General features: G+C 47.2%; 2 protein-coding genes across 9 annotated transcripts; one reads left to right on the plus strand and one right to left on the minus strand.

The window, feature by feature from the left end:
• The first annotated feature begins 1748 nt into the window (after positions 1 to 1748).
• On the plus strand, positions 1749 to 17379 carry CSRNP2 (cysteine and serine rich nuclear protein 2). Of its 6 annotated transcripts, none has more exons than XM_027592641.2 (6): positions 1749 to 2410; positions 2959 to 3222; positions 7183 to 7419; positions 8486 to 8745; positions 11792 to 12088; positions 13863 to 17379. In XM_027592641.2, exons 3-6 carry the CDS (start codon positions 7269 to 7271, stop codon positions 14784 to 14786), a joined length of 1632 nt encoding a protein of 543 aa, XP_027448442.2. In that variant the 5' UTR covers positions 1749 to 2410; positions 2959 to 3222; positions 7183 to 7268; the 3' UTR covers positions 14787 to 17379. The 6 variants fall into 6 exon arrangements, with proteins under 6 accessions (XP_027448442.2, XP_027448439.2, XP_027448436.2 ...); XM_027592637.2 differs by lacking the exon at positions 1749 to 2410 and adding an exon at positions 4870 to 4970 and having other exon boundaries at positions 2526 to 3222; XM_027592638.2 differs by lacking the exon at positions 2959 to 3222 and having other exon boundaries at positions 1749 to 2519; positions 13863 to 17378.
• A 433-nt stretch (positions 17380 to 17812) lies between these two features.
• On the minus strand, positions 17813 to 26791 carry LETMD1 (LETM1 domain containing 1). 3 transcript variants are annotated; one of them, XM_027592643.2, is made up of 9 exons: positions 26303 to 26787; positions 25598 to 25749; positions 23683 to 23798; positions 22976 to 23058; positions 20798 to 20984; positions 20573 to 20674; positions 20315 to 20467; positions 19786 to 19882; positions 17819 to 18864 (listed from the first exon to the last, which is right to left on the minus strand). In XM_027592643.2, exons 1-9 carry the CDS (start codon positions 26422 to 26424, stop codon positions 18794 to 18796), a joined length of 1083 nt encoding a protein of 360 aa, XP_027448444.1. In that variant the 5' UTR covers positions 26425 to 26787; the 3' UTR covers positions 17819 to 18793. The 3 variants fall into 3 exon arrangements, with proteins under 3 accessions (XP_027448445.1, XP_027448444.1, XP_027448443.1); XM_027592642.2 differs by lacking the exon at positions 17819 to 18864 and having other exon boundaries at positions 18871 to 19882; positions 26303 to 26789; XM_027592644.2 differs by lacking the exons at positions 20798 to 20984; positions 23683 to 23798 and having other exon boundaries at positions 17813 to 18864; positions 26303 to 26791.
• Positions 26792 to 27820: the final 1029 nt, after the last annotated feature.

A 27820-nucleotide genomic window follows, 5' to 3' on the forward strand; every position in this document is an offset into this window, starting at 1 on the left:
AGGCTATTAGGATTTCTTTTCACTTTGTTTTTGTAGTTTCTAATCTGCATTGAGCTTCCTGGTCATTTGCCCTCTATAGGCTCTGCTTAGGCAGGGGGCAGAATTGCAATTATGGGCAAACTGGCACCATTACTTATCTAGTGATTCTACTAAGACAATGAAATATGGTGAATAAGTGACTGTGAAATGTAGTTGTGATGTTTGTTACAGGTCCAGGTGATCTCCTGACTGAAACAGAGCTTATTGCCAAATTGGATTCTACTGTGTTTTCAAAGGGTGTGCTAACTTTGGTTTGGCTATCTTCTAATTTGGTGTCATTAACCTACAAATCGTGGGCATTGAGGCTGATGGTACCCTGATGAATTTCTATGACTCAAACTGTGGATGCGTAGGCGTATGAGACACTTTTTTAGCCTAACCAACATGGCCTTTTGGCTATTATTTTATAATTCCGCTCACTGATTCTATAGAGTGGTCTGGGGCTTTCTCTTTTTGTTATCTGTGTGTCCAGGAAAGACAGAATCATGAACATTTACATAGCACTGACTATATTGTAAACATACTATATTAACTATTTAATCTTCATGAAACCCTATGAGATACATACTGTCCTCCCCATTTTGCAGATGAGGAAGCTAAGGCACAGGGAAGTCACATACCTTGCCAAGGGTCATACTACAACTGAGTGGAGGGACGGGTTTGTATTCAGGCAATCTGGCTCTGGATTACATGTTATATCATACCTAAATTTCAGCAGATAGGGAGATGATCAGTGCATGGTACGCTAAGGACTGCTTTCTCGTGATCTGCTTTTTCATTTCGCACTGTTGTTTCCTGGCCTCGTGGAGCCTCTGATGTCACCTAGGTGAGAGGACTGGAATCTTTGGCATTTTGTCCAAGTTAGCCAACTTCTCAGTTCATAAACTGAGATGGCTTGGTAGCCAGCAGATCTGGCTCCATAGTTCTTGGTTGCAGTGAAAAGTACACTAGGCTATGGAACCAGCCTAACCTGAGTTTAAGTCCTGCCATCCATCCAATCAATATCCAGTAAATATCTCGTGAGTTCCTAAATGTCAAATATCAGGCTTTGTACGGGATGCTCATGATACAGTAAACAAAGCAATTCCTTGTTGTCATGGAATTTAGTCAAGTGAGAGAAGACTGAAAATATACATCAGGTGGTAAATGCTAAGAAGAAATATAAGCCAAAGGGATAGAGACTAAGGGGAAGCATCATTTTAGAAAAATCGTTAAGGAAAGTCTGATACGGGGACATTTGAGCAAATAATTAAGTGTTGGAGTACGTATGTGGCCTGCTAGGGAAAAGGCCCTGAGGTGAGAGCTCGATCGTTGAAGGAACTGCAAGGAGGTCAATGGGCCAATGTAGTTAAAACGGAGTACAGGAGGTGAAAAGTAGCAGGAAACAAGACGGATGACAGGATGGGGGATGGTGAGGGTAGTACGGAGAGGGGATGTACCTACCTATATGTGGTAGGGTCTTATAGGTCAAAGAAGAGACAGATACTCGTATTCTGAGTGAGACCGGAAGCCGAGGCTGGGTGTCCTTGACAAATGCCATATAACTTCTGACTTCTGAGTCTTCGTTTATCCCATCTTAAAAATGAGTTGCAAAGTTGTGAAGATCAGAGATCATGTAAGACTATTTTTGATAGGAAACACATCAACCAGTCAATACGTATCACGGTAACTCAATACATTGTATTTTCTTCTCTATACCTTGGGCAGGCTGCAGCATGTCATGCTGCTTAGGACTAAGCTCCCGTGGGCGAGCATAAGGGGGATTATGTTCTTTAGGCATGGGAGTGTGGTCCTAGAGCAAGGAAAAGGGGAGTTTTAGAGGCTGATTCTTTTAGTCATTGAAGATCTGTGGCTGAGGCTGTCCCCCTTCCTGTTCAAAGGGCTGCAGCGGCGCCAAACTCGCTTTCCCAGGTTCCACTGCAGCAGAGACCCCGCCTCCAGAGCCTGTCTGCAGACGACTTTCGGCTCTGCGCCGGTCGCCGCCTCCAATTCCCGGCATGCCGCGGGCGTGGTGCTGGCTCGTAGACTCCATTTCCCAGCCTGCCCCGGGGCTCGGTCAGGACGTGCCGGCGCCTATAAGAGTCAGAGCGCTGCGGCCGGAGCCTATTGTTAGCCGGAGCCGGGGCGGTTCTGGGCGTCTGCTACCGGGGGCGCCCGAGTTGCTGGAGCCGCCCGCCCTCCGCCGCCTGCCGGCCGACCTGCCCACCCGCCCTCCCTTCCCAGCCCTGCCGCCCTGGGAACTCCCCGACCGTCGCCGCGGGCCCGGGACTCGCTATCTCGTCTCTCCTTCCCACCCGGGCTAGGGCGGCGGCGGCGGCGGCAGCGGGGGCGGCAGAGATCATCACGGGAGGAGGCAGCTGCGGCGGGGCCGGTAATGGGCCTGGGGGTGCGGGGCGGAGGGTGCCGCCTCGTCCTTTCTCGGGATCGGCCCTCGGGCGGCTGTGGAGGAGTGGTCAACCCAGAGCAGCGCGGATGGAGGGGTCAGAAATGAGGGAGGCTCGGACGGGAGCGGTCGGGGGGCGGGGAGCCAGGGCGCCGCCGGGAAGGGAAAGAGTCGGGAGAGGCGTGGGAGCTAGGGGCACGGAGGACGCGGGCCCGGACTGCGGGGGCAGCTTGGGGGAGACCGATGGGCGGCTTGGAAGCTGGCAGGGTTGCGGATGAGGGTTGAGTTCGGAATGGAGTGGAGATGATGTAGGATGGAGGGAAGTGAGGGAAGGGGAGGGCGGATAGAGGAAAATGTGGGAGGAGTGGTTGGGAATTTGTGAGTAGCAGGCAGGAAGGGATGAGGAAGGCTGGGCAGGGGCTGCAGACGACTGGAATGAGCGGGAAGGTTAGGAGGAATCAGAGATATGGGCCGGGAGCTGGAGGGTTCAGCAGGGGTGTCCATTAAAGGGAACTGATGCCTTCATGTCCTTTCAGCTCAGGTTCCTGATGTCTCCTATTTTTCTGGCGTTGTGGGAGAAAACGAAAGCATCACTTGCCCTGGCTGCTAGCTTGATCATTTTTCACAGGCCCAAACACGCAGCTGCCTGCCATCCATCCCTCTTAGTGCCATGGTCTTGATTTAGCCTTTGAAAGGGGTTAGAGGGGCAGTGTGACACACAAACCTTTCTTCAACATGAAATGTTAGAAGTTCTCCCCAAGAGACACAGTGTCCTCTTGGCCTGCAGTTTTCAGTTAAAGGTAAAGCCATAGTTGATTCAGATTTTCATTTTCTTTTCTGACTTTACATCTTGCTAATCTCCAAAGCCAGGAGGATGTTGGTGTGTGCCAGAGTTACAAATGACTGGATATCCTTGAGAGTTAATGGTTCCTGCAGCATCACGTTCCCGGTCTCCCACAAAGATCTTGTGTCCTCCCTTCCACGGTAGCTCAGACATGGAAAGCCAAATTCGAACCGTGTGTTAGCGAATATGCGTAAAAAAACAGAAAACGGAGTGAGGGTTAGAGGGCTTCCTTAAAATACCTAGTTTAAACAGTATGTTTGCACTCAAGCACTTTCTAAGTTCATGATCCTGGTAATCACAAGGACACATGGATACATGAAATTCGTAGTATTTGAGAATCAACTGCAATATCTTGTAAAAGGAGAAACAGGTCAGATCATCTCACTCAGGTTTATCCAGACACTGAGCAGGAAGGCTGCCTTCTTCCTCTAACCCAGCTACAGAAGGTAACCCCGACAGTCTTACCAGAGAGTTTGGTCCCTTGACCTTTAGCAGAAGGCTGGGTTCCAGTGGAGTGAAGAGGCTTTCTCCTGTGAGATATACCTTGTCTTATTATTTTATACTCAATTAAGAGAGAGGCTTTCATTACCCAAACTTTGCAAATACATTTTGAATCCACAGGGTTTTTTTTCTGGGCAGTCCCTCTTTTGCTAGTCCCACATAAGCTGTATTTTTTATTTTGTTTTGTTTTTTGGGAGGTTGTAATAGGAATCCTCCAGGCCCGAAAAGGCTTAGATCTAGCACTAAGATGCACATCCGCTATAGATCTGTATTCGGTGCTAACCTCGTGTCTTCTGTATACTGTGGGTGTGCCTGATTTCATACACCTTTGGGAAACCTTCCGCTAGAAACACTTGAGAAGAGACCATAAGGCATGTAGCCAGAAAGTGTCAGCTGACCTTTCATTTCGCTGGCATTAAAAAGCTTTTATAGGGGTTTGCATTATTTTCTCCAAAAGCATTTGCTGTTTGAGTTGGTCATTTTGACAGTTAGCTGTCAGTTACGGCCTGCATTTCCAGTCTCACCTTCATTATTTCTGTATGGGTTTAAGTGCTTGGAGTATAACTCACAAGTGTTTCTCTTGAACACAGGCATTGATCCTCTGCCAATGAATGGTTGAGGGAGGTGGGAATGACTGATTTCAAATTGTGGTTTGAAGAGAGGTTGATGGGGTGAACTGGAAAGTGGGGGACCTATTCTAGTTGTTTCTGTTGCAAAGAAAGTTCTCTTCAGGCCACTGTGGAAGTGGATGGGAGGTTTGTTGTTGGTGCCCAATGAGTATCTTTTTCTGACAAGTCTAGTTCACACCAGAGTTGGACAAGGAAGGCTGGGTTGAAATTTAAATTTATACTGGTTGTGAGGACAGAATCGATGGATTATATATAGAGAGAGGAATGAATGTCAGAGAAAGTGATGCAGACAGATCCTGGGTAGGGCGAGGAGAGCTCAGTCAGTATGCACATTACTTACCTATATAGCCAATGGGTTCAGATGATTTTCTGGCATTGTAAGGAAAATACCTTTCTCCTAGGTTTCACATCTTTTCTTTTCCTCTTTCTTCCCCCCTCCCCCCCTTTCGTACCTCCCTCTTATCATTGCCCAGAAGCCACTATTCCAGGAGTGGAAGTGGGGAAGACACAGAGAAAAGGGCGAAGGAGAATGGAGCAGCCAGCAATCCTTGCTGCACCAGAAGAAGTGATACCCGTGAGGGCAGCTGGGTTAAGACAGAATTTTAATAATAAAGATGATTTTGGACCAAACCCAACCTCATGCAGGGCTTAAAGAGAAATATTGAAAGGGAAGCCACACCACTGGAAGCAAAGGGACGCTGGAGGAAAGAGCAGGACTGCACATTTGCCTCCAGTCATGAAGCGCTGTGCGCTTCCAGCCCGAGGAAAAAGCCACTTTCTCGGTAGCAACACTGGACATCTCAGTTAAAACTGAAGCTGGACTTGGGCCCTTTCTGAGAAAGCAGATTTTCAGCTCAGTTTGAGTTTTCATGTGGTTTCTAAGGCTTTTTTTAAGCGGGTAGGAAAAATTCAATGCGGTGGTCAGCAGTATTCTCTCTCTTTTTTTATCCCACCCACGTAAGTTCTCAATTGTAAAGATTACTGACCCCCATCATCGAATGGAATGAGAAATTTGTTAGTGAAGAGGTATCTTTAAACCCAGCTGAAATCTTACCCCATTAAAAGGTCCTTGGCTCTCTCCATCCTTAATACGTCCTAGGAATGTGACCTCTAATGGTAAGATCAGTAACCTGAAGAACGGAATTGACCCTTTGGGTTCCTTTTTAAATTTAATTACAATTCTTTTCAAGTACTTGATTTTTTTTTTCCCCCCTCCCTGGCCAAATTTATTTCAGGAATATGCTTGTCTGAGACCCACGATGGCTGAGGGTTCTTAGGTACATCTTGTGACTCGAATGCAGACTCTTGATGAGATCTGGATGGATAGATCAGGAAATATCTTCCCTCAAATACTTACTAGGTCTGGTTGACTCTGTAGAGCTGACCCAAGAGCAGGCAAATTGCTTCTGAGAGACACAGTCCAGCAAACCAGCTCTGTAGCAGGCATCTCTTGACACCCCAGTATATTCTGGGCAGCTGCTGTGCAGTAATGCAGCCCTGTCTTTCTGGGCAGTGTTGTTATTCCTGCTGCATAATTAGCAACTAGTGAGATCATAGTCTGCGGAGATTCTGGCATTACTGAGGCAAAGCAGGGAGGCTTCATATCATCACATGTGGCTCCGCCTCTGACAGCATTTCTGTCAAGCAGATTTCATCTTCTTGGGAACTTAAGTCCAAAGGTGGAGAAGGAGAAAGATTTGTCCCTGGGAAATGGACTCTCCCAGACTCTTGTGTGTGCGTGACGTGTTGAAAGCACTGCCTGCCATATTGACGACACCAGTCAACTGTCACTTCTTTTGCTATTTGTTTTCCCCTTGCCGGCTTCTTTACGGAGGGCTAAGATGGTGAATCTAGGTTTTCCTCGCACACGGGTTGACGACAGGTTAGCTGAGCCCTATTTTACGGAGCTCTTTGAGATGGGAAAAGATTCTGGGTTTTGAAGGCAGCACAGAGTCTAATCTTCAGTCCATTCTTTAGAACCACATTTGATCTTTCTAGGAGCCTGGCGAGAAAGGTCGCCCTTGTGAAGATCTGGATAAATTGTTTCCGTGGCTTCTGATATACTCTGAACCTTAGATCCTAGAGCAGTATTTCCCAAAGTGCGTTCCAAGAATCACTTGCCCCCTTGAGACACTCTGGAAACAAAGGCTTCATAATCGGGTGTGGGGACCCCTGCGCTATGTTTGCTCTTGCTCTCACCCTTCGCCATGCTCATTAGCATGTTTAAAGCCTCCAAGCTGTCCTCTCATAAGCACTTTTCTAAGCTATTTGGACACAGCGGTCCTATTTCCATGTAAAGCTATTAATATCCATGGAACTAGTTGATTTAGTATATACACTTTGGGAAAAGCCAGGCTAAATTTTCACTAGGAAAAATAATTGGATCTAGTGTAGGTTTAGGCACAGCCTAATTCTGCCTGTGGTCCCCAGTCCCTCCTGCGGGCCCCTTGGAGAGCGCTCCTGCGTGAGCACAGGAGAGCTGCCGTTATCCCCGGGCTAATGAAACCCAGAGCCCAGCTGGCTCGGAGCCAGAGGCCTTCACTCTGCTCCGAAAGGTGCCACTGTTACTCATCTCATTATTCTGCGAGCGACTGAGACTGGAGGGGCTGAAGGGAAGTAAAAGTGGGAGAACGTTGGCCAGAGTAAGTAGAGAAATGACCGAGTCTCGCGAGACCAGACATCAGCGCTAGCTCAGGGACTTTCTTCATTTGGAGAGCTGTGCGTATAGACTCGGGAGGGGTCTGGCTCAGGACAGGAATGCTGATTCCTCCTTTTCCTCTGGGCAGAATCCTAATGTACCTGGCTAACTGGTGGTGAGCAGGGGCTTTGGGGCCAACGTGGTGGGCTCCCCAAGGAAACCCCTTTGAAACCAATGGATGCATTCACGGGCTCGAGTCTCAAGAGGAAGTTTGATGATGTGGATGTGGGCTCCTCAGTTTCCAACTCAGATGATGAGATCTCCAGCAGTGACAGTGCTGACAGCTGTGACAGCCTCAATCCTCCTACAGCTGCCAGCTTCACGCGTGAGTGAGCCCCTCCGCCCCCTGCCTCCGCCCACGTCCTCTGAGTGGCAGAGCCCATTGCGGTCCTTGAGACAGCTTCTCTCCGCCTGGGGGCTTTTCCACTCTTGGCCCAACCTCGCTCTTTGGAGGACTTTATCGCTCTAATAGAGCGATAGACTTAGGTCTGACTTATTCTAGCTGATTTTTCCTATGCTGTGGTTTATAGGTCCCCAGAATGGGCTGAATTAAACTGAAGAAGGAGAAGTCCAGGATTCTCCCCTTACCCACCAGAGTCCCACACAGGTGTAGCTCTGGAAGGACGTACATGCAGCCTGGACAACTGGGGCAGCTCCGGATTTCTTAATTCTAATGGCTCCATTAATTTCTTGGAAAGAACTTCTGATTCTGTAGATCAGAAGTTGCCTAGGGACCAGATCTGGCCCACTGCCCATTTTTGTAAATAAAGTTTTATCGGCACACCGCCACACACACTGTAATTGCTTTCAGGCTTCGGTGGCAGAGTTGAGTAGTTGCAGCAGAGGCCTCATGGCCAGCAGGGCCTGAAGTATTTACTGTCTGGCCCTTTAAAGAGGCAGTACAGCACCCCGGCTATAGATAACACTGTCCAGTAGAATTTTCTGCTATGATAGAAATGTTCTATATCTGCACTGCCCGGTATGGTAGCCATTAGCCATATGTAGCTATGAGCATTTGAAATGCGATTGGTGTAACTGAGGAGCTGAATTTTACATTTTATTTTGAATTATTATTTTAAATTGCCACATGTGGCTAGTAGTTGTCGTATTGGACAGTGAAGCCATATAGATTGTTATCAAGATCACCTAGAGAGCCTCTTCCCAGCTGATGTCTCCAATTAGCTCTTGTGGTCATCCGTCTGGGTGGAGTCGGTCTGGAGGCAGTGGTACGGACCAGCCGATGTTCAGGGTCCCTCCCGGCTGTGCGTGGATGATGGGAAGATAGCAGGGTCTCGAGGTACAGAGAGCGCGTTGGACAAGAGTCGAGAAAGAACGAGGGCCCCAGGCTGGCCGTTTCGGGGTTGGTAAAACCGCTCTGTGCTCCTTCTCAGCCACATCCATCCTCAAGCGGCAGAAGCAGTTGCGGAGGAAGAATGTACGCTTTGACCAGGTGACCGTGTACTACTTCGCCCGGCGCCAGGGTTTTACCAGTGTGCCCAGCCAGGGTGGGAGCTCGCTGGGCATGGCCCAGCGCCATAACTCCGTACGCAGCTACACGCTCTGTGAGTTTGCTCAAGAGCAGGAGGTGAACCATCGGGAGATTCTTCGTGAGCACCTGAAGGAGGAGAAACTCCATGCCAAGAAGATGAAGGTGCCTAAGGGGTCTGGGGTCTGGGTACTTAACTCTGTGCCAAGATAAAGTGGGAACCCGTCCTGGGCTCCTGATGATTTATTTGTTCTTTTTGACTGCTGTCCTTGGCATGTAGAGATTCCAGCGAGAAGTGAGAAGCCTCAGGTTTGGAATCACATCTCAGTCTGAGACACCATTCTTTTTGTCTCTGGTGGGGAGTCTACACAAGAGAGCAAAACGGCTTCCCTAGAATTCCCTACCCTCGCCACCTCAGCAAATTTTTTAAAAGTTTAAGGTGCGAATACCTGAAGACATTCAAGTCCGCCACCCTTGGAACCTGAGGAGGCACACTGTTTCAGTTTCTTGTCACATGACTGTCTATTGTCCCCGTGCACAGAACAGGTTTTCTCCGATAGACCCCTCTGTTTCCGTAACCCCCGTCACCTCTAGGTGGTGGTCTTTTGGGTGTAAACAGCAGCATTACCAAATAGCTCTTTCGGTTTGGGTGGTACTGGGCCCGCCATCTGATGCCACACCAGCTCTTCCAAGTTTAGGAGGAGAGTGGGGCTGCGAGACGACCCATCTCTACCAGGATGGCTCTTTATGGCTACCCATTTGCTCTCGGCACTGCTTGGCATGCCACAACCATACTTTCTACCAGGCCACAGAAATCCGCCCTCCCCCCCCCCCCCCCCGCAACCTCCCTGAGTTCCTAGTTCCAGATTTGGAGAACACTGCTTTCGGCCTGGCCAAGTTTCTTGTGGGCCCAAAGCTGCATTATTTCCAGGGTTGTGGGTGAAATCCTAATGGGCCACACCAAAATGTGCTGTGGCTGGAGAACTGAGGGCAGAGGATGTGGACTAACGGCATCTCCTTTCTCCGTCTGACAGCTATGTCTCCTTCCCGCAGCCTAGCCCCAGAGCCTTCCACCTGTTTTTCTAACTGGAATGACATTGAGGCGTCCCTTTCTTGTGTCTGAGGAATTCCGTCACTGACCTATCACCTTCCTGCTGCTATAGCAACAGCAGGGGAAATAAACACTGTTCTCATCATTTACAGTGAAGGCTTCTCCTCCTTTGCCTAGAAGAAATCTCTTTCCTAGATCTGGTAGAGGGATAAACCTGTCAAAGCACCATTCCATCCTGTTCTGTGGCCTCCCTTGTCAGAGGTCTAGGGACAGCTAGGCAGCCTCAAGGCTGACATAGGACTCCCACTTAGTAGCCGATTTAGTGAACAGCGGCATTAGTAACAACTAATACATCTTTCTGTGTCAAGAGAAAACCCTTACTTTGCCCTCCCCGGGTCCAGTTTTCTCTTTTCTTAGAAATGTTTCCTATCTTTAGTACTCTACAGGGGAGGCTGTTGATCTAAGAAATACATCTTTCCCATCTCCCATGTGCCATCTAATACTTATTTTCCTTTTTAGGCTGCCCCCCCCAACCCTCCCCAGGAAAGCTCCTGGTGCTCTGTAGCTTTAATGACCTATACTTTTTCTAATACTTTCATTATTTTTTTTTTAATTTTGGCCTTTTATTCACACGGAATTCATTATTATGGGTAGTATGACTTGGGAATCTAACTTTACTGATTTATTTTTCAGAAGAATATCCAGTTATCCCAGTATCATTTAATGACCAGAGGACTCTTTTTCTCACTTGATTTGAAATGCCACCTCTATCATGTTATGCGAAACTCTTATATCTGTGTGGGTTTCTTCCTATTGCATCTCTGATCTCTTTCCCTTGAGAGGACAGCAGGAGGGAGGGTGCTTAGGAGGGGGCCATCCCCGGCAAAACAGGCAGGAGCAGTCCCAAGGTCGGCAGAAGGGCCCCTCATCATGAGTCCGCCTGGTACATAAACAACAGACCAGGAAACGCCCAGAAGCACCACCGTATTTGTCCCCTCTTCTCTCCCACCTTCCCACAAACAAACAAAACAGGTGTGGAGCTGATTAGCCTGAATCTGTTGCATCATCTCTCTCCCAGGAGTTGTTCCTTTACTAGCACTAATCTGTGGCTGGGTCTGATGAAATAAACCAGCGCCTCCAGGAGCTTAGCTTTCATCCTCCTAGTAGCTTCCAGAGCTCTGGGAATCACGAAGTCTCATTTTCTTTCCTTGAATTCTCCAGTGAGTTTTCAAAAACTCATTCAGCCAGATTGTCTTCAGCCTGTCCTTCCACGAAGACTCCTTTTCCTGGTTCTCTGTCCTTCTTAGCCCAGAGAACCCAGATTTCTGCCCATAGATAGTACCTCAGTATTATATATGCCACCCAACTTCACAGACAGCTTTTCTTTGAAATCAAAGAAAAAGAATTAGAAAGGAGAACGAATATATTCTAGGCTATGGGTTGGAAGTGAGGGCTCTCTTTGATAGCCGTTAAAAAATTTGGTCATTTTCTTCTCCTCCCAGTGAAATGAAGCTCTTCTTGTGTATGCAGATAATTCTTCACACTGTGGGGATTCAGGTTCATTGACAAAGACCTGGTAGCCTTGTACTGCACTTTAGTGTACTCTTCTTCCCAGAATGTGGTTTGGGGTCCTTTGGGGTACAGAAGGAAGGGTGTTTTGCAAGTTTATCTGTACATCCAAGGAACGTGCAGCCATTGATAGACCTCCTCCTCCCTGTGTTAGAAGGCAAGTTAGCTGAAGTTACGGGACACAGGTCTGGGGATGGAGGGTATGTCTGTCTTCTAGGAGGGAAGATGAGACACGGGCTTTGAGAAACTTTGATCTGGAAGGTGATAGCCCCTGTGTTGACAGGGAGGTGTTAGAGCTACGTAAGCCTTCCCGCCTTCCTGCTCTAGATTTATTCTCTTCAACTATCCAGTGTGGGAGCGACTAGCCACATGTGGCTACTTATACTTCATTAAAACAAAATAAAATTAAAAAGGTCCCCTTCTGCTCTGCACTAGCCACATGTACAGTGCTCATCAGCCACGTGTGCTACGAGCAGCCTGGATCTTGCCCTCATCGCAGAGTTCAGCTGGGCTCTGCTGCTCTAGGTGCCGTGTCAGGAGGTGCATGCTGAGAATACTCGAGGCTAACCTCTCCTTCCTGTCTCCTGGCAGCTGACCAAGAATGGGACAGTGGAGTCGGTGGAGGCCGATGGCCTGACCCTGGATGATGTTTCAGATGAAGATATTGATGTGGAAAACGTGGAGGTGGATGATTACTTCTTCCTGCAGCCCCTGCCCACCAAACGGCGACGAGCCTTGCTGAGGGCTTCGGGGGTCCACCGCATTGATGCTGAAGAGAAGCAAGAACTTCGAGCCATCCGCCTGTCACGGGAAGAGTGTGGTTGTGACTGTCGCCTGTATTGTGACCCAGAAGCATGTGCCTGTAGTCAGGCTGGGATTAAATGCCAGGTCAGTCCAAGTTGGCCTGAGATGGTAGATCTACTCTAGAGGCCGGGGGATGTGATGTGGGTACCAAGGAACACAGGAGACTGCCCATCATCCGTGGGTGCATTCCCCATGACTGGGAACACTCCCTGGTTCCACTGCCCTCCTCCACCAAGGAAAAACACAAAGCACGGCAGGATTCCTAGGCTGGGGAGGTAGGAATTACCTTTCCTGTGTTTCTCACCTTAGAAGTGATAAGAAGCAGCTATCAGCAAATGGGAGAACATGGGTTGATAAGTTTAACGTTAGTAGCTGTTCCTTGAATATTGACTGATTTTATGAGCTCAAAGGAAGCAGAGAGATGAGCTGAGGCCTTTAGATTTTACCTTGCACTCACAGGACCTCTACTCCAGTTCTGTAACTCAAAATAATTCTCGGCTTCTTATAATTCAGGATCGGACTTGGCCTGGCAGAGCTTTAAGTCCACTGTCTTGAAAGATGGAAGACATCATCCCCTAACCTACAAGGGACAGTTTAGCAGGCATATCTCCATTGAAAACAGCAGTACCATGCCAAAGGATGAAATTTATTTGGAACTTGTATACCGAGTCTTTGTGGTTGAATGTATCCTAATGAACCTTTTCTTTCTTATTTTTAGGTAGGTAATAGCTGTAGCAGATCTGGCCAAATACTGCTTTTCAGACTGAAGTCCCGTAATGAATCAGTCTGTTATACAGTCCTGAGAATAGTCCTAGGAATTGGACTGCTCCTAAGAACTGGAATGGAGAGTTCTAGAAGTTGTTACCATAGGAAGACATTGTGTATTTGTATATACATATTTGCTTATATTTTTTATTTTTGGCATATGTGGGCTTCTTTCCTTTTTGGGGTCCAAAAGGGAGATACGGAGGCAGAATTTCCTTCCTAGATGTTCCTGGTCTGTAAGTTAGTTTTATCATAGTAACTGCTCCAGACCTAAACTGGTCAACCGTCAGGGGAAAATGAAGCAGGTGGTGAAAAGCTGGCCATGATTAATCGCACCCTAGCAAAACTAAGGCACTGTCACTTAGTTTCCCTAGGAAACTAAGATACATTGCTTTGGACCAGCTAGATCTTCTACTTCCTTTCCCTGTCATTGCAGAAGGCAGTAGGCTTGGGCCTCAGCCTTTGTTTTCTCAATAAACTAGGTAAGTTCTGGAAAAGTCTCTGAGGCACAAAAATTTCTTCTACTCTGAGAACTGTCAGCATTCAGAGAGGTATCTCTGGACTTTTTAACTGGAAAGGCCCTTTAACATGATTTTTTGGCTGCATTTTATTTGTAAGAGGAAACAAAGCCCTGGAGAGAGAAAGGACCTTCTTTTTTTTTATTTTAAGATTTTATTTGAGAGAAAGAGAACACAAGCAGGGAGAGGGGCAGCAGGGGAGGGAGAGGGACAAGACTCTGCGCTGAGTGCAGAGCCTGCTGCAGGGCTTGATCCCACAACCCTGAGACCATGGCCTGAGCCTAAACCAAGAGTCGGATGCTTAAGTGACTGCACTGCCCAGGGGCCCCTGAGATCGAGGCCCTTCCTGAGGGCACACTGCTACTCAGCGGCTGTGCTGGAACCGAAATGCAGGCGGTCTGATAACTACCACCTGGCGCTGTTAGGTCGCGCTGTTCGTTCCATTTGTTCCCGGTGGTTCCTCTTTGAAGAAGACCTCAAATCCCCGCCGCCCGTGTTTGCCAGCTCCTGTCTCCTAGCCCCGTCCTGAAATCTGATGCTCTCATCTTCCCTCAACCTTCTTGTCCTCTCCTCAGGTGGATCGCATGTCCTTCCCATGCGGCTGTTCACGGGATGGCTGTGGGAACATGGCTGGGCGCATTGAGTTTAATCCGATCCGGGTCCGGACTCATTACCTCCACACCATCATGAAGCTGGAGCTGGAGAGCAAGCGGCAGGTGAGCCGCCCACCGGCCCCAGACGAGGAGCCCTCCCCCACGGCCAGCTGCAGCCTGACGGGAGCCCAGGGCTCGGAGACACAGGACTTTCAGGAGTTCCTCGCTGAGAACGAGACGGCAGTGATGCACCTGCAGAGCGCGGAGGAACTGGAGCGGCTCAAGGCAGAGGAAGATTCCAGTGGCTCTAGCGCCAGCCTGGACTCCAGCATAGAGAGCCTGGGCGTGTGCATCCTGGAGGAGCCCCTGGCTGTTCCCGAAGAGCTGTGCCCTGGCCTGACCGCCCCCATTCTCATCCAGGCCCAGCTGCCCCCCGGCTCCTCGGTCCTGTGTTTTGCCGAGAACTCGGACCACCCCAGCGCCTCAGCAGTGAACAGCCCGTCCTACTTGAACAGCGGGCCCCTGGTCTATTATCAGGTGGAGCAGAGGCCCATGCTGGGGGTGAAAGGAGAGCCCAGTACCGAAGAAGTCCCACCCTCTTTCCCCAAGGAGAAGGATCTGAATGTCTTCTCTCTCCCTGTTACCTCACTGGTGGCTTGTAGCCCCACAGACCCAGCTGCCCTGTGTAAATCGGAAGTGGGGAAAACGTCCACTCTAGAAGCGCTAGTGCCGGAAGCTTGTAGCCCTGAGGAGCCTGAGAATGAAGACTTCCGCCCCTCGTGGTCCCCCTCGAGCCTCCCCTTCCGCACGGACAACGAAGAGGGCTGTGTGGTGGAGAAAGGCTCACAGCAGAGTGAGGACAGGCCCCCTGAAGATTCTTCCCTAGAACTCCCTCTGGCAGTGTGACGCGGGGACGGAGATTCTGTCTCTTACCCATTCTCTATTTATTCCCTTATTTTATCTGACACCATTTCAAAACAAAACTGTAGAAGCAGCTGCTACCCCCATGTTATTTTATCGGGGTCTTGGGGGGGATGGGTGGGAAAGAATTGTTTGTAAAAGTATTTTCTAAGGGTAAACGGAACCAAGGAGACCAGTCCCAGCTTGATCTGGGGAGAGTCTTGGGGCAGAGGCTGCACAGTGCTGAATACTGAGCTTTCTGGGCCACTGGAACAAAGAATGCGGATCTCACAGGAGAAGCTGGGTAATTCAAGCAGCTATTCTTTATGTAGGGACCAGAACACAGTAATTTGAACAGCATGGCAAAGCCCCTTCTCCTTCCCTGAGCTCCAGGTGGGGCACGAGCTCATTTTCTCATCAGTCACCCTGATATCCCACTTTGGTGTATCGTCATCAGCTGGAATATCATCTGGTCACATCCAGAGGGGAGTGGATAGAAGGGTCTCTGCTTCTGTAGGAAACCTCCGGGATTTATCAAAATTTAACCTGCCTTCCCTGGCCCCCCTATTTGGTAAATAAGTTAATATTTGACATGTTTAGTGTTCTCTGACCTGTTCCCCACACTGGGGATTCCTGGTCTGTAACTTGAATTATTTCTTTCATGTGTTCTTAGGTACTAGGGTTAGACTTGTCTATTTATCTTTTTTCCCCCCTCCTTCCTTTTCCCTTGAAGAAAAAGCTAGATTGGCTGGGGATGTGGCCTAAAGAGCCAGGGTCTTCTGTCTGTGTCTAACGCTGGCTCTGTCGGGCGGCTTTAGGCTGTGGGAGGCGTACATGGAGCAGTAACTGTCCAAAAGAGGCAGCAGGGACAGGCTGCTGTCTGGAAAGAAGACTTTATTTGCACCACGCTTGCTTTTTCACCCAGGTTTTTCTCCCACTCTGGGAGGTTTGAGCTTTAAAGGAACATAGGATGTGGTAATCTAAAGTCACTGACTAGTTTTTGTTCTTTTTTTCTGTATCCACCCTCGTGGTCCTTGGATATACAGCGTTGGAGAGTTCTTACACTGTTCCTGTCCACACAGGTTTCCCTCCCTCCCCCCCCCCACCGGCCCCAAGAACTGCAAATGTTAATTGCATCCCTCCATCTTGATATGTAAAAATTGGAAGCCTAACTAATTCTTAAATGCAGCTCCCAGGTTCCAAAGAATTCAAGTTCCGAATATAACCTTTGAGATCTATAAATTGGGGCTCAAATTCAGCTCTTACCTCTGTGGGGGGACACGGTTCCTGCTCTTATGTCCAGCTTACGTTCCAGGATGTGCTCCACTGAACACCATGGAATTCTTTTTATTAACAGTTCTCTCTGCCTCCCTTTGGAGGCAGGAGGGAGCAAAACACTCTTCTCTAGCACCCTTTACATCATGCTTCACTTCTGGTATGGTTTATTAACCAGCAAAGAACAAGGGAAAACCCTCTTTGGTTTTGGTGGGGGAGAGAACTCTTTCCACTTACCTTGCTCACCAAGCCTTTTCTCGGGGGTCGTTAAAGCACCCTTTATGTAGGTCCCGGCAGCAGTTCACCTACCATATCTCTCACCTGAGCCTGCGAGGCCTTGTACTTCAACAGATACATCTTTTAACCCAGTCTGCCTCTCCTGTTCATTCCGGTTTTGCTTGGTTTTACATTTGGAGGGGAGTTCTTAAGTACGGGACCTTGTCCCCCCCCCCCCCCCCCCAATCCTCTGGCCTCACAAAACAGACAGTCTTAAGTACCTGAGATCTTGACACTCTCCCAAGCTGAACACCACTCTCCCACCTTCGGCCGGCCCCTTGAATACGAGACTGAAGCTTCACTGCAAAGTTGACTCTGGAGAAGAACCTTCCTGAAAGTTTGTGTTGGAAGGGGAGGGTGGGCTCTACACATTCCCTCCTTAGGAAGGCTCCAGCCTCACCTAGGAGGTGGATTCCAGCTGCTCAATAAGAGACACTTTAGCCTTTGGGATCAAACCAAGAATCTGAATCTAATTGTCAAAATGACTGCCAACCCCCAAGATAATTTGGTTTTTCTGAAAAACTAGTTTCTTCACTTGATCTTAGCCAAAAGGCCAAGAAGCGATATCTGAAAAAACCAGTTTCTTAATCCAAGTCCATCCCTCCACTAACTCAACAATTCTGACTCCTGCTGATCCCAAGTTTTTTAATGCTGAATATTAACATTGAGCATTAATCGTCTTGTCAAGCAAACAGCCTTTTCTACAACCTAGTCCATCTCGTTTCTGGTGCTACCTGAGCTGGACAGAATTCTGGCTCATGGTTGCTAGAAAAGCTAAGCCTAGGCCTCCTGTGATCAGGAGCAGATGGCTTCGGTCCCGCTCAGTCTAGGCCTAGATAAAAGAAATCTCTTATTATTGCAACTCATTATTTTCCAGTTTCCTTTCTCACATACTGTATACAGGTAGTATTTTCAATGTGAATCCAAAGCTTGTCTGGTTCTCTGAAAGGAATTTTTTTTTTTTTTTTTTTGCCTTTTAGGTCCTTTACATTGTGATAATGCTGTATTTAAAGAGACTATTTAAATGTAATATTAAAGAAATACTCAAAAGAACGGTGTGTTATTCTTTATCTTGGCAGGCTTGTTACTTGTTAGAGAAAGGGTGTTTCTCTAGCATCATATATAAAACTAGGCCAGTTAGAGATTAATGTTAAGAACATTATGGTGGAAAAACAACATTCTCTTTGGAGCATCAAGAGCTTGACTTGCATCATATGCCCTTATGCACCTCTTCAGCTGAAGCAGGCCTTGATCCTGCCCTGTTGGAGCTTTTCCCTTTCTCTAGGCCCTACTCTGGGGGCTCATTTGTTAATTCCCAATTCTCTATTCCTTGTTACCATCTTAAAGTCCAGCAAAGAGGATCGTCAAATCAGATCCCTCAGAACTTCCATCCCATCAGAAGCTTCTATTCCAACCACCTACCTCCCCCGTTAGTTAGATTTGTCAGTCTTGTCAAAGGAGCTTTAGCAAAATAATTAGAGTATGCATAAGTCATTTCCAGCAACTGGTTTCAGGCAGTCTTTACTTGGCTTTAAAACAGTGCTTCATGCATTTACAGTAAGTTACTACAGGTCAATGATGTACACAGACAAAAGCTAAACCCGACTTACTCACACTGCAGGCCTCTCTGGTCTCCCAGGCGGGGCAAGGATTAGTACCTTAGAAGTTTAATCCATGGCCCAGAGAAGGTGGCCACTGTCCTGTTACAGCTGGACTGCTGCAGCACAGTGGAGGTAAGCAGAGTTGAGGCTCCTTAGGGGCTGCACCACAGCGCAGAAATTAAGATGGGGGGGGTGAAGGCCATAAACACGGGAAGGGGCAAGAAGCACTTGTGTTTCCTTTTATCTTTTGCATTAGAAAGTTCCCATATATGAATAACTATTTGCTTAAAAAAAAGATGGTCAAGGATTTGGAAAGGAAAGGGAGTGGTTAACCCAGTGAGGGGACCAAAAAAAAAAAAAAAACCACCCCAAAAAACAGACCTGTTTTTGGTCATCACAAAAAGGATCGAGGGCAGCATCGACGTACGCGCATAGATGTAAATGCTCCAATTTCAACAGTGCCGTTGCCCTCACCAGCCGGACACTGTGACAAAAACGCAGCTCTAAAGACTACGGCAGCGGGTGAGCCCTGGGCCAGATGAGGCTTTCCACCTGTGGCACAAGCTCACTTCCTAGGCTCTGAGCTGGAACCATCACAATGGAGGCCCAGTACAGAGGCCGCCGGCCGCCCCGGCTGGTTCTGAGGAAGCCGGGTCGCCGGCTCACACGGGCCACCTCTGCTAAGAGGGCTTGTTTCAGTCCCAGCTGCAGCATGGCGGCTGCGCTGGGAAGCCCGTAGCACCTGTCCCCTGCCTCGGGCGCACCTACCAGCGCACGCAGAGCCCCGGCTGACCGGTGCGGGTAGGTGCCACGCTGCCGCACTCTGTGGCCGCAGGACAATGCCATCCGCCCCGCGTTCACTCAGCGCCTTGTCCCGGTGTAGTTGACGGAAAGCAGGACCACGTTGTGTAGCAAGAGGGACAGCTCAGCTTCTGTAAACACCAGCAGCGTTAATGGCCTGGCCAGGGAACAACAGTTAGCCTGCTAACTGCCTTGGTCGACGGGGCTTTGATACTAGAGGCGGGAAGCCAAGTGCAGAGGTGTGACGTCAAGAGGTTACTGTTCTCAAGGGCCCCTGCTTCGTTCCAGCCCCTGCATGGATGCTTTCCTTTCCTTCCACCAGATACTCCTTTCCACTCATCCTCGTTTCTTGACTTTTAAGGGGTGGCGGTAGAAAATTCAGAGATGGTAATGATACTAATCACCCCTGGGATTCTTCTGGTAGAAGCTGGTGCTCTGGAAACATTTCTTGGCTCCAAGGAGACTAGTAGGCCTACCCTGATATTCACAGGCTTAGAAAACATCAAGGCCTAGCCAAAGGTTCCAACAAGAGACCCACAGGCCTAATACCCACCCTCGGGTCTTTTTATTTAGCCAATTGAGTGTTTTTGTTCCGAATTTGAATGCCTTTAGCCTAGCGATTCTCAACTGGGATAATTCTGTTCTCCTCTGCCCCACTGGACATCCGGCAATGTTTGGAGACATTTTTGGTTGTCAGAACTGGCATGGACGATGCTGCTGGCATCTAGTGGGTAGAGACCAGGGATACTGCTAGAGATCCTCTCAAATGCACAGGACATTAGCATCAATAGTGCTGGGGCTGAGAAACTGCTTCAGACTGGCATGCATGCTGTTTTGGCCTCCCACAATCCTCACTACTCCCTCTTGTCTTGCAGAGTTCCACTTCATTACCTGCTTAGCCCCTGTAGGCAAATGAGTTTATGCCCTTTCAATTAGATATATATATTAAATAGGGGTCTCATGGTACTCAATAATCAACTCCAAAATAATCTTAGAATCAAACAGAAAAATACTTTGGATTTTAGTGGCATAACCACAGGGATGTGTCTTACCTTTCAGGCTGCAGGAAATCTGTAGCCACTCTCCTAGCCAAGTTCGACACCTCTCTTCAGCAATATGGGTAGAATTCAGGCCACGAAGGTAACAAGCCTGTATCACTCAGAAGAGGAACAGTCCTCAATAATCACATAGCAAATATCCCCAGGAACTGTAAGCCCACAAATAATTCAAAATCTCCTTTAAGTAAGTTATAACTCCATACCCACAAGAAACCTTTCTCTATAGCAATCTGAACTACGACAGACAAGCCATGAGGCCTATATAATCAAAAACAGTAGGTCTAAAGAATAGTGTCCTCGGTTTTTGAAGGGCCAAAAGAAAAGAAACATAAACCAAAATTACTATGGGCAATTCCTTTTCCATGAGTTAAGTTCACTGAGAAATAAGACACAGAAACGAGGTGAAAGAATAGAGTTTGGGCTTTGTTCTAACAAGCAAAACAGGGAGCTCTCTGTAAGCTCCCAGCCCCGTGAGCTCAAAAGCCACCAAGGACTGAGGGTTGATATCGCAGTAAGTTCTTACCGATTTCACCTCCTGAGGAGACAGCTGGCCAATCCCCAGCTTTGCCAAAGCTTTGTCCAGTTGGTGAATTACAGTGGTATGAGTCCTTAAACGGTGTCTCAACAAGAAAGAAGGCAGGTAAGGCGTGAGAAGCATGGCTCGGCTCAAGGCTTTCTGTAACACATCAACACAGGAGGAGAAAGTCAACATAGTTATTACAACATGCAAGACCTGAGGCAAGGTGAGGCTGCGGGACACAGAAAGCCACAGAGTGCTCACCATCTGCAAAGCATGGAGTTGCTTCATGCCCAGAGGATGGTTAGAGAAACACTCTCTCAGAGCCAGGATATCATGTGTTGCTGGGTGGGTACCACGCTGTATCTTGGGAGAGGTGAGAGATTGGTAGAGGTTAGGAAGGTCCTGCCTGGCCCTTTTCCCTAGTTTTAGTGCAAACAGGATCTCACAAGAGTCGGAGTTTGCAGGAAGGGTTAGCTGGAGGAATACCTTGGTGCACAGCTCTGTCATATGCCACCGGAGTCCTGCATCAGAAACGAGAGGGATAACCTTTTCTAAATAACAAAGGATTTCTGGGTGGGACTGCTTCCGGAGAGCATGATAGATATCTAAGAAATCAATTTGTTGCTTTGGGGTCCAGAAATGTTGGATCAGTAGCTGCCTAGGAAACAGGTACCTGAAAGGAAAAGGAATCACAATGTCACTTGCTGAAACCAGCATCTTTCAAAGTGACCCAAGAAAGCATTTGGCGGACATGAACACTAGGAAGAAGAGATGGAGACATGACTTCCCTACCTCACTGTTCTTTTCTGTAAATGAGTCTCAGACCAAGGTTTAAAGATACACTGAGGCACAATTTCAGGCAACATTATTGAGGTTCTGTGAAAGGAAGCAGCAGTGGGACAGCCTTGCGTGTAGTGATTAGATAAAATGACTTCATTTGAATTAAAGCATTTGAAGAACATATTTTGGACAGAGTTGGAGAGAGTGGCAGACAGAGCTGCTCATTGTATGTGATGCTGACAACCTCACACTGTGGCACAGTCCGTATGTATATATAAAATGTTCAGGGCAAATGTGTTTTTTAATTCATTTTTCTACATGTGTGGTGGTTTAAAAGCATGGCCGCAAACTCTCTGACATTCCTCTTATTGAGAAGTAAGGTCTATGTCCCCTTACTTTTTAAATCTGGGTGACTGATTCAACCAATAAAAGAGAGCACAGTGAGTCTTTGTGACCTCTGAGGCTAGGTTATAAAAGGCCAAGCAGATTCTTATTTGCTGAAACACTCACCCCTGGAGCCCTGAGCTGCCATGTAAGAAGTCCCATTACTCTGAGGCCACCCTATTAAAGAGGTCACCTGTAGGTACTCTAACTCAGAGCTCCAGCCTTCCAGCCATCCCCACTAAGGCACCAGACTTAAGAGTGACCTTACACCAACCAGATTAGTCTCTTCATCAGCTAAATACGCCTGAGGGACTTCTGTCAACACCATATGGAAGAGAAAAATCAGTCACCCACCTGAACCCCGCCCGATTTCCTGACCCACAAAACCATGAAAAGCTACTAAGCTTCAAGACTGTTTGTTATACAGCAACAGATAACTAAAATAACAAGCAAGATCACAGTTTAAAAGTGTCATCTTTGGGGGCACCTGGGTGGGTCAGTCAGTTAAGGGTCCGATTCTTGATTTCGGCTCAGGTCATGATCCTAGAGTCATGGGATCGATTCCCCTGCTGGGCTCCATGCTCAGCAGGGAGTCTGCTTGAGATTCTCTCCCTCTACCCCTCCACGCCATGCTCACCCATTCTTGCTGTCTCTCTCTCAAAATAAATAAATTAATTAAAAAAATAAAATAAAATTGGGGTGCCTGGTGGCTCAGTTGGTTAAGCGTCTGCCTTTGGTTCAGGTCATGATCTCAGGGTCCTGGGATGGAGTTCCATGTCAGGCTCCCTGCTCAGCAGGGAGTCTGCCTCACCCTCTCCATCTGCCTCTCCCCCAGCTCATACTCTCTTGCTCTCTCTCTCAAGTAAATAAAATCTTTAAAATACATACATACATAAAATAAAATAAAATAACTGTCATCTTTGGATACAAAATAAAATAATAAAAATTTATGTTATCAGAATATGAAATGCATTTCTCTCCTGAAAACAAAAGATTCTCCCAAATTGCTATGCTTCTCAGGGAGTGGGCTGCTGCCTCTAGGGATGATGGAAAAGGTCATAATATTATTTCACATCACACAGGGGCAGCTCAGAGACATGAAAAGTCTAAGCTACCTACACCTACAGCTGACCCAGGAATCCAAGTGTTACTGAGTGGCTAATTAGAAGATTGGAACAGGAAGTGTGATAATCTCTGCCTACTTCTGAAATGGAAAGTTCTTTAAATAATTTTTAATTTAAAAAACATCTATATTTCGGGGCGCCTGGGTGCCTCAGTTGTTAGGTGTCTGCCTTTGGCTCAGGTCATGATCCCAGGGTCCTGGGATCGAGCCCCACATCGGGCTCCCTGCTCAGCGGAGAGCCTGCTTCTCCCTCTCCCAGTCCTTCTGCTTGTGTTCCCTCTCTTGCTGTCTCTCTGTCAAATAAATAAATAAAAAATCTTAAAAAAAAAAAATCTACGTTTCTTCAATATGCTGGGAAGATAGAAATCTGTACTCACATTAGCAGGAAGACCAGGTAGTTGGCAAAGGGTGGAATGGAAATAATACCTAGGAAAAGACACTTGGTGACGTCTCGACGGAACTAAGCAGAAATAAAGACAGACGCGGTTTTAACCCAAAGTTCTTAATACGATGAACAATCCCTCCCCCACACTGTGCAGTAAACTTCTATTGCAGCCCAGAGAAGGATCAAGGTTATTTCTATCTACTTCTAGTTGGTAAGTTCCTTGAGGACAGAAACCCTGATTTGTTCATTTTTGTATCCCAAATAATGTCTAGTAAGGGACCTGACACTCTACCAAATCCCTCAACAAATTCTTCTTGATACGCCAAATGGGTCCTAGGTTCTCACTCTCAGCTTCAAAACTATCCATCAAGTCACCACCAAATGCTACTTTCCTGCTGCCTTTTGGATCCTTGCAGATTTTTATATATTCAGAAATGAACTGGATTTCAGTATACACAACTTTTATTCAAAAAGTAAAGCCAGAATCTCTACAGAGCTCTGTTACAGAGGGCTACAACTCTGAATAAACCCAATTCTGACAAATAACCTGATGCTCTCATTTAGTTCAATGCTTTGATCTCACAGCGGACGGGAAAAGGTTGATCACGGGTGAACAAGATAGGAAAGAAAAAAGCTTGAGATCTTGGTTAACTTGAGTTACCTCACCATGGACTTCTGATCTCTGCCCCTGGCCCATACCTGTCTCAAATGCTCCATCTCCCGGTATGGAAGTTGATGAAACTTTATATTGTGCTTCCACATATTTGTCTTTATTCTTCTAGCCTTTTTGGCATCAGCCCATATCATCTGCAATCCTGCCTCATTAAAGTAGAGGACAGAGTGTGACGTTAACCCAGTTTGAATCTTACCACAGCTTCCAACTCCATGTTTACCCACAACGCACATATTTGTCCCTCCCCGACACTACTCTAAATCAGAGCTCTAAACTAGGACCCTTGAAACTCCTGTGAGGCCAACCTGTATCTCTCTTCTCATTCTTTATCCCCCCAGCACATCACCTCTATTCCAGCCAAGTTGGCCTTCTGTGATCTACTATGGGATGCTCTCCTTCTTCTGGTTCACTACTCACTCCCTTTTTAAAATAAAAATTCAAAAACTCCCTAACCTCAGGAAATCTTGCTCAATTAACCTTATGTAGTCCCCAACCAGATATTAACTTATCTCCTTTCTAGAACACTTTCAGAAACACTGTAATTCAACATATTTCTATTATTGCATTTTTTTTTGTTGTTCATCTGATGGTAATTCTTACATTTTACCTAAGGCTTTACTTTTTTAAAAATGCCTTCATATTTATGAATGAAATTATATAATATCTAGGTAGGCTTCAAAATAATATAGAACAAGGCAAGTGTATAAATGAAAGGAGATTGGTGGCCAGGAGTTTATAACTGCTAAAGTAAGGTTGAGTACATGAAAATTCATCATATTATTCTATTTTTGTGTATATTTAAAATTTTCCATAATTAAAAGTTTAAAAACAGGGCGCCGGGGTGGCTCAGTCGGGTAAGCATTCTGCCTTTGGCTCAGATCATGATCCCAGGGTGCTGGGATCCAGCCCAGCGTCGAGCTCCCTGCTCAGTGGGGAGCCTGCTTCTCCCTCTGCTTGCCCCTCCCCCTGCTTGTGCTCTCTCTCTCTCAAAAATAAATAAATAAAAATCTTAAAAAAAAAGCTTAAAAACAAACCAACCAAAATACTTTTCCAGACTCTTTTCTCATTTAATCCCAGTTATAAACGTGGTAGCAGACAAAGTAGCCATTCTATTTCTACTTTAGATTTTGCAAGTCCATGAAGCTAGTAATAATCATGATAATATTCACAGCTAACATGGCAGTTTATTGTAAATGCTGTTATAACAAAAGTATAGAGTACAATAATAATTATAGATACGTTTATTGAGCACATACTATGATCAGGCCGTAAGTACTTTACATGTATTGATGTATTTAATTTTCACAACCATGTGATCAATCGGTAGGTCCTATTATTTTCCATATTTTACAGATGAGACAAACCAAGGGACAGAGAGGTTAAGTAATTAGTCCAGTCACACAGCCAGTGACAAGCTGGGATACGAACTCAGGCAGTCTGGCACCAGAGTGGACACCTGTCATTATATCATCTTCTAGTAACTAGCACAGCTCTGATCTGAATGAAAACATTCAGAAAATAAGTATATGTAGTGTTGTTTCCACGATATGCTATCTAGGACAGATTTGTGACAAGCATTAGACCACATTTTCTTATGGGCCAAGTCAACTGATAAATCACAGGACAGGTCTGTGAAGCCATATAGATAGATGCCTGGCCTTGTGCATGTCAAAGAATTTCTACAATAGTCAGCTATATGTGGTTAAGAAAAATGCAAAAATACCTATATTCCCCCTGGATGTTGTCAGAAATTGTCATGATACTTTTCTAGACACATTCTCCAGAAGTGCTAACTTAGAACTAATTTAATCCTCAAGCATTTATGAAACAGAAAACACCCCAGCTCACACCACATAGCAGAACATGCAAGTAATCTTACTTATTCTAAACTCTTTGACATTGCCCACGAAAGGATTCAAGGGATTTCTGTTTTGGTTTTACCTTTCAGGAAGACTGTGTACAGGACATAGAAGCGGGGGAAATGACGACCCAAGAAACGATGGTATTTCCCATTAATCACTTTTGTCTTGGCCACCACGTAAGAGATCAAGCTCTTCACATCTGCCTTTGGTGAAAGGTGAAGCTTTGAAGACCTACAAGGAAGATCAAAGAGACTGTCTGGGAATCAGTCCTCGAGCCCCTTTTACACTAATGTAAAACACCAGTCTCGGAGAATGTATGCTAAGACCTGAATCTTCTGAAATCCAAGGAAGATCTCGGGCTCAAGGACAGATAAGCAATCAGACCGAGAAAAACATCGGGCAGATGAGAGATCAGGCAGGGAGGAATGTCGGGTGTGGTGTGAGTCTGCAGGGAGAGCAAAGCCTGAGGGACCCTTTGAACAGCATGTTAAGGCCAAAGAGATGGGATACAGATAAGTAGCAGTAAAACCTAAGCCCAAAGAGGGAGGCTGAAAGATGAGTTCAGGACACGTGGGGAATACGGAAAATATGGGGCACTGAGAGTTGTGAGGGTCAGGAAGCCATATCACTAGTGGCGATCGGGGTGCGAGTTCTGAGCAGAAGAATAAAGACCCCGGGGCCAGGGCGTGGGACGCTGAGAATTAAGAGACAGCATGCAAACAAGGTTGAGCCGCTGGAAAGGCCTGTACGTCAGAAACGCTTTCCTTTCTCCCAGGTCCCTCACCGAGGGGCCCCCCAGGCCAGGCCACAGCGAACAAGTTGCAGCTTCCGGGTGACATGAGGTCCAGGGGTGACCGCCGAACCCCACAGAGCAGCCCGAGCCCAGCACACCCTGGAGAGCGCCATCTTCAAAGCGAGGGAGGGGGAGAAAAGAGGAGGTCGCCTTTAGGGCAAAGTCTACTGTACGTCACGTTCTTTCCAGAGCGAATGCGCCTTTCCTGAGTGCTGATTGGTGTCCATAGACGGCCGGCCTGGCGCTCCCCTGGCGAAGAACCGGCGCTAAGACTAAGTGGCGAAAGGAGGACCAGGATTGGACGCAGCCAGTATTTCCTGATTTAAAGGCGCCGGAAGCTGGCTGTCCCCGAAGCAGTGAGGACGTATGGCAGTGGTTGGATTTGTGATCTTGGGGATGTCCTCTCACTGAGGGCCTGCTGATCCTTCGCGATTCCCTAGGGCTTCCTAGCGCCGCCCTTGCCCTCCATCCGTACCCCGGGCTTCGGGGCCGTGACGCGGTGGGTGCCAGGTGTCAGTGTGGCAGTGCCTAGGGCCGCGGCCCCTCCTGGGCGCTGGGGAGACCCGCGGCGCCCTCTAGTGGTGGCGGCCGGGGTAGGCCGGGAACTATCCCAAGGCCAGTGAGGTGGCCAGGGTTGGAGGCCTGGGAGCGGCCACTGTGCACACTAAGTACCTTTTGGCTTTAGACGCCGGCTTCCAAACTAGGTTTGTGGGGAAATGCCTTTCGTTAAGCGCCTCCTGAAGACCACGGTCGGTTTCAAATGTCACTTTTCTGAGAGTTTCTCTGACCACCCTATTCAAAGTAATGCCCATTTTAAGGATACACATTTTCCCCCAGCACCTCGTGTATTTTCTTTATAGTACCTAGCCTTTAACGCTGTTTATATATTTGTTTCCTTGTTTGACCCCCTCCCTGAACTAGACAGGGCAAGCACCTTCTTGCCTTGTTCACTGCTGTACCTTACCCCTAATACTAGGTGCCATTCCTATGTAGTAGGTGCTCAATAAATATTCTTTATTTTTTTTTAAAGTAGGCTCCACCCCAGTGTGGAGCCCAACGCAGGGCTTGAACTTAACCACCCCTGAGCTCAAGGCCTGAGCTGAGATCAAGAGTGGGAGTCTTAACCAACCGAGCCATCCAGGCACCCCTAGGTGCTCAATTAATATTCTTGAATAAATTAATTAATTACTGAAACTGGGAAGGATTCTTAGAAGTGGCACTTAGCTGCCTCTGAGAGTTTAATGTCTCAAGTGCATATGAATATTTACCCTCCATGGAGAGTTGTAAAAAGCATCCCATTTGGAAACAGGATCTAGGTTCAAATCTTAGCACTGCTGTTTCCTTTAGTGTGTGTGACCTTGGACATGTCACTTTAGCTCTGAGTTTATTTTCTCTGTAATAGTACTTACTTTATAAGGATTCTGTGAAGATCCGAGAAGAAAATGGTTGTGAAACCTCCATATAATGCTTAATGGGTCAAGGAGCTTTATATTAGCATAGGCTGTTTAT

This window comes from Zalophus californianus, chromosome 9, assembly GCF_009762305.2.
Source record: "Zalophus californianus isolate mZalCal1 chromosome 9, mZalCal1.pri.v2, whole genome shotgun sequence".
Classification (NCBI taxonomy): domain Eukaryota; kingdom Metazoa; phylum Chordata; class Mammalia; order Carnivora; family Otariidae; genus Zalophus; species Zalophus californianus.

Coding starts and splice junctions, on each gene's coding strand:
- LETMD1 (XM_027592642.2), bottom strand. CDS start 26,424: ATGGCGCTCTCCAGGGTGTGCTGGGCTCGGGCTGCTCTGTGGGGTTCG. Junction 25,750..26,302: donor CTGGCCTGGGGGGCCCCTCG/GTGAGGGACCTG, acceptor TCTTCCTTGTAG/GTCTTCAAAGCTTCACCTTT. Junction 23,799..25,597: donor GTACACAGTCTTCCTGAAAG/GTAAAACCAAAA, acceptor TTAATGAGGCAG/GATTGCAGATGATATGGGCT.
- CSRNP2 (XM_027592641.2), top strand. CDS start 7,269: ATGGATGCATTCACGGGCTCGAGTCTCAAGAGGAAGTTTGATGATGTG. Junction 8,746..11,791: donor TCCATGCCAAGAAGATGAAG/GTGCCTAAGGGG, acceptor GTCTCCTGGCAG/CTGACCAAGAATGGGACAGT. Junction 12,089..13,862: donor AGGCTGGGATTAAATGCCAG/GTCAGTCCAAGT, acceptor TCCTCTCCTCAG/GTGGATCGCATGTCCTTCCC.